General features: G+C 38.2%; 1 protein-coding gene across 1 annotated transcript in view; it reads left to right on the forward strand.

The window, feature by feature from the left end:
* ARHGAP28 (Rho GTPase activating protein 28) overlaps window positions 1-6,000 on the forward strand; it is a 196,342-nt gene that overhangs the window by 132,341 nt on the left and 58,001 nt on the right. Inside the window, exon 4 of the mRNA XM_008051849.2 lies at window positions 3,413-3,505. Within this exon, the coding sequence (XP_008050040.2) occupies window positions 3,413-3,505 (93 nt within the window). The remainder of the gene's footprint in view (window positions 1-3,412; window positions 3,506-6,000) is intronic.

Below are 6,000 nucleotides of genomic sequence, written 5' to 3' on the forward strand. Positions count from 1 at the left end.
CTTTTTTAGATCTGATCATCTGAAGCAGAAGCTAATGTAGATCATTATATAAGGATATATATATTTGACAAGTGCTAGTCTTCACATATTTATAAACTGAATTTTAAAATAATTTTAAAATATTTATAAACTGAATTAATTTAAATATCAAAAATATATATTCTGGTTTGCTTCTGTGTCCAGGGGTCTCCAAGACCAACCCTAGGTTCAGTGATTTGGTAAGATTAAAGGACCCAACATAAAGTCATACTCGTGGCTATGATTTATTACAGCACAGGGATAAAAAACAAAATCAGCAAAGGGGAAAAGATTCATAGAACAGAATCCAGGGATTCTAGGTACAAGGTGCTAAGAGTCCTCTTTTGGTGGAGTCACATACAACAACTCCTTCAGCAACAAACTGCTGTCTCCAAAGGAAGTTCTTTTAAACCTCGGAGCCCCAGATTTTTACTAGAGGCTAATCACATAGGCGCCCTCTATCTAATGTGTGACAAAATTTCAGACTCCCAGAAGGAAAGTTGGTGTTCCGCATAAGACATATTTTTGCTCGAATAGTTGGGGAACAGTGACCCAATCTTAATATTTAGGGCATGACAGGAACCTCCTAAAATGCAAGTTCCCAGACACCAGCCAAGAGACAACCTTGCAAACAAGCCTTTCTAGAGAGAGTGTGTCAGGCCTGCATTGGTGACTCTCTTCTTCAGATCTCCCAATATAATATATTTCTGGGTGTAGGGAAGTAAAATTAATTTTGTTTGCCTTTATTTTCCTCTTTGACTCTTAAAAAGTAATGACCAGAGTCAACTTTGATTTCAGGAAAATCAAAATGAAACAACTGCAGTTATTTACCAAACACTCACTTAGTACTTACTCTAAACAATCCAGAAAAATAAGGAGACATGCCCCCAGACACAGGCCTTTTACGCATTAACTTAGAAATGAATATACATATTTTTTGAGATGGGGTCTCACTCTTTTGTCCAGACTGGAGGGTAGTGGCACAATCACAGCTTACCGCAGCCTCAACCTTGGGCAGTCCTCCCACCTCAGCCTCCCAGGTATGTGCCTCTACACCAGCTATTTTTTTTATTTTTCTTTCTTTTTTTTTTTGTAGAGACAGGGTCTCACTATGTTACTTAGGCTAGGCTTGACCTCCTGGGCTCAAGCAGTCCTGCCTTGGCCTCCCAAAGTGCAGGGATTTACAGGCATGATCTGCCACACCCAGCCTAAAAATGAATTTGATGTGCAAACAAAAGCAATGCCAATGGTCCAAAGATAAGGTTTAGTAACTCACAGTTACCATGTATGATAAAAGTTGGCCTTTGAATTCAGTGTTTATGAAATGATTTTACATCAGCTCACCCTGCATTTCTCTCTCATCAGCTACCACTCACCCACGTCCAACTATGCTCTGCCAACCCACTGACTATAGCTTTGGTGTAAAGCGAAATGGTTCTGTCTTGAGCTCCATCTGAGAGAATGAATAAAGTACCAGAAGGATCCTCAAATGGGCAGATGGAAGCAGAATTACCGCATGGCTCTGCTTGTCCTTTCCCTTCCCAGTCTTCTGTCAAAATGTTCTTCTCCCACTTGGCTTTTACTGTTTCTTTCATTTCAAATCCTTGAAGCCCTTACCACCTTTTAAAGATTAATTGGGGGCAAGCGTGGTACCAAACACATGAATAAACCTTTCACTGACACAGTAGAAAACATTTTAAGTTACCCCAGCCACATCCCTGAGCTGCTTACCAGTTTATAAAATGAGGAAGCGGGTACTGTCCTATCTCTCAGGACAATGATTAGGGATAGCCTACTAAAATGACTAAGAATCATAACAATACCAACTGGTATAACCACATATGTTACAAAATGTAACATCTTCTCTGACTGTACCTTTTACTCTCTGAGCAAACCTGGCAAGAAATGTCTCTGGATACTAAATTTTCATATACAAAAAACTTAAATCCCAAATTGGTGAGTCTTAAGCCAGAGGCCCTAAATCAGTTTTCTACAGAAATTTGTAGATATTGACCCATCTGCTTTTTCATTCGGTATTATTGCTGAGAAGTCTGATACCTTCTAAAACATATCCCTTTGTTTATATCCTGTTTTCATTTTTATATTTCTGGAAACTTTTTTGGTTTATCTTTATTTTTGGAGAACTGGAATATCAACAGGATATGAAATATTTTTTTCCATCATGACCAGCCCTCAGCTTTTTGTTTTCTGAAACTGTTCCTTTCCTTACAATTTTGGACATTTTCTTCCCATCATTTCTGTGATTATTTCTTTCTCTCCATTTTCTCTATTCTTTCTTTCATTGCTTGGATTAAACTCACTTATCTTCCATTGTCTCTTACATTTTCCAGTCTTTTTTCTGTTTAGTCTGTATGCCAGCAGATTTCGACTACTTCGTTTTGTAGATCCTTAATTTTTAGTCATTTTATTATGCTAATTTTGCCATGTATAGTTATAATTTTGCCCCTATTGAATTTTGAATTCAGCAATCATACTGTGAATTCATAAGAATGCCACTTCTTTCACTGATCCTCCTTTTATTGTTATAGTTAGTTCCTGACTTATGACTGCAATAGCCTCTCAAATCTCTGAAGTTATTAAATAATTACAAACATTCTTCTCTTTCCTCAATTATGTGTTTGTCCCAAAATGGTTATCACTATAGTTCTTTTTCATGATGCTGCTTTTCTCTTGGCTACTGAAGTATAAGTCATTGCAAAGTACAGTCATAAAACCTGGCTTTAAAATAGCGTGGCTTTATCAGTAAGTCACATGACTCGGGCAATTAGAGTTTTACTCTTCTTATAAAAAGAAGAAACTTAAGGAGGAAAACCAAGGCTTGTATGGCTGCCCTAGCATGGCTCTATCAGCTTTTTCATCGTTCCACTCTGCTCTTGTTAGTGTATGGGCTAATAGTTAATATGTATAAGATGTCTGGGGATCACTGGTACCATGTCCATGTTCCTGGAGGAAGCATTGGTAGCTGATTTCATCCACTTTAACAAGAAGTCATTCATCTTCCTGGACACTCCACCAAGTAGAATTCCATTTTATTTCATTGGACATAACCATCATATGCTCACACTAAGTCTTTTTAGTTAGATACACAGCATCTTGGAGCAATATGCATAAGTTAAGGAAGAAAAGAAAAGCAGATTGTGCCAGGCAGCTAGCAAAGTTTGCCTCTGAGACCAGTCCTATTATAGTGCACAGCATTTATGTGGATCAGTATAATTATGGATGAATTGGTAAGTGCTGTTATCAACACACAGGCTGTATGTCTCCACACAACTGTACAGATAATACACAAACTCTAGTGTAATACATACTTGTATATGCAATCACATTTGGAAAGATATGCCTAGATAAAAATGACTTTCATTTCTTTCATCAGCCAGGTGATACTTGTGAAAACCATTCTTCTCAGTTGGATGGCACCCAGGAAGAAAAAGAGCTACCAGAAGTTCCCAAAACAGGTGGTCTCATGGTAAGTTACAGCAGGTGAACTGGAGGTAGGCATGAAAGAAGAAGCTATTTCTTTAAGTTGTGCAAAACTTGGAAAAAATGCAACATAATTAAGATGATAACAGCTGCCAACAAATCTACCGTTAATCAATTTGTAAGAAAAATATTCAGCAGTAAATGAGCCCAGTTTAATAGGTAAGCTCATGAAAAGGTGCTCAGTATTATTAATGATTATGGAAGCATGAATAAAGCCACAATGACGTATCTCTGGATATCCTGTTGAATTGCCAAGATTCAAAAGATTGTCTATACCAAGAAGTGCCAACAGTGTGGAGTAACTGGAACTTACATACATTGTTGATGAGAATACAAAATGTTTCACCCATTTGGCAATTTCTTTCTTTTTTTTGAATTGGAGTTGCGCTCTGCAGTGGCCACTCTGTCAATTGGAGTGGCCACTGCAGCCTCAACCTGCTTGGCTCAGGCGATCCTTCCACCTCAGACTTCCTAGTAGCTGGAACTATGGGTGCTGCCACCACATCCAACTAAGTTTTTGATTTATTGTAGAGAGGAGGTCTCACCATATTGCCCAGGCTGGTCTCAAACCGCTGGGCTCAGGCAATCCTCTTGCCTTGGCCTCCCAAAATGCTGTGATTACAGGCATGAGCCACCATGCCTAGCTGGCAGTTTCTTAAAATGTTAAGGATATGTTTCCTCTAAGACCTAGCCATTCCACTCATAGGTAATATATGCCCACACAAAGACATAGGTAATATATGCCCACACAATGTTTATTACAGCTTTCTTTATAATAGTCGGAAGCTGAAAACAACCCAGATGTCCATCTATAGATAAAAGGATAAACAAAGTGGTACATCTACACAGTGAAATACTTTTCAGTAATAATGAGCAACAAACTTGATACACACAGTATGGATGGGTCTCAAAATAATTATGCTCTGAGAGAAGCCAGAAAAAAATACTCAATTTATATATAATGATAGGAAATGTAAACTCATCTATAGTAGGGAAAAACTGGTCAGTGATTGCCTGGAGACCTACAGAAGAGTGAGAAAGAAAGGTAAGAAGAGAGTCCAAAGAGGCATGAGAACATTTATGGGAGTCCTGATTTCGTTCATTATCTTCACTGTGGTGATAGTATCATAGGTCTATATATTTGTCAAAACTCATCAAATCGTATGTTTTATACACCTTATGTACAATTAGTTGCTTGTCTGCTATCTCTCAAAAACCTATGAAAAAATGGTCCAAATAATGCTTTATGATTTCATTAATAGTGTATTTATTTTGCAGTAAGCTACTTGCAATGAAAGACTATTCTATTCATGGATTCATGTGATTGACCCTTGACTCAAAAATCACAATTGTAACTAACCCAAGCATTTACAAAAGGTTTATAATCCAATCTATTATAATCAGAAATCTACTCTAGAAATCATTTCTTATACAGATAAAAGAAGACATTTTCCTTATGTGCAATTGCCATAAATGAAATATTCAGTTGAATGGTTAGTTTATTGAAAATGCAAAATAGTCACTATAGTTTATTTCCAGTGTCTTAAATGAAAATCAAATAGTTATACTTGCTATTCACAATTTGCTACAAAATACAATCATACCATCTGCTAAAAACCACAAGTTACATCTGTGTTGGTTTCATATAAAAGAAAATCTAAGGAACCTTGTAAACAAGTTGCAATTTGTTTTTGTCACAAAATAAGGAACTAGTGGTGGGTAGACGAAGGCTGGTACAATTGCAAAACAATACAGTGGCAACTTTAGCATAGACTTCCAACATTTTCCTTTTTATGATGCTTAGGGAACTTTGGTACTGTGTTGATAACGTTGTTCGTGTTACCGAACCAAACTGGGTCAGTTTGCCCTTGTGCAACTGAAGCCAGACACCAAAATATCTGGATTTCGTAGCAGCAAAGTTTTATTGCAACTAGACTGGGGAGGAAACATTCAAATCTTTCTCCCCACGCTGAGATTGGGGCAGGTTTTATAGGTAAAGGGTAATGAAGTATGATCTGATTGGATCTTGCAATGGGGTGCTGCCGAGACTCCATCAAATTGGATCCTGAGTCCTGGCATGCAGTGTCGTCTTCTTAATTCAGTCCCTGTTCCTGGGTCTGAGCACTTAGGTTCTGCCCATGGCCGCTCGCTTGGTTCATCAGGGCATGCTCGGGTTACATGACCTTCACCTGGGCAACTGAAAAACCATTCACAACTTTGATACGTAAAAGTTGAACCAAATCAACCAGGCATGGTGGTGCCTGACTGTAGTTCCAGCTACTCAGAAAGCTGAGGTGGGAGGTTCGGTTAAGCCCAGGAGTTCGAGGTTGCAGTGAGCCAATTGTACCACTGCATTCCAGCCTGGGCAACAGAGACCCCCGTCTCTAAAACAACAACAAAAACGCTATGCCAGATTGGTCTTGTCTGGTGTGTTTCCATTAGAACCATGTGCCAATGGACTGTCTATTTTTTTTTTTTTTT

This window comes from Carlito syrichta, unplaced genomic scaffold, assembly GCF_000164805.1.
Source record: "Carlito syrichta isolate Samal-C Ts95f unplaced genomic scaffold, Tarsius_syrichta-2.0.1 Scaffold239038, whole genome shotgun sequence".
Lineage (NCBI taxonomy): Eukaryota > Metazoa > Chordata > Mammalia > Primates > Tarsiidae > Carlito > Carlito syrichta.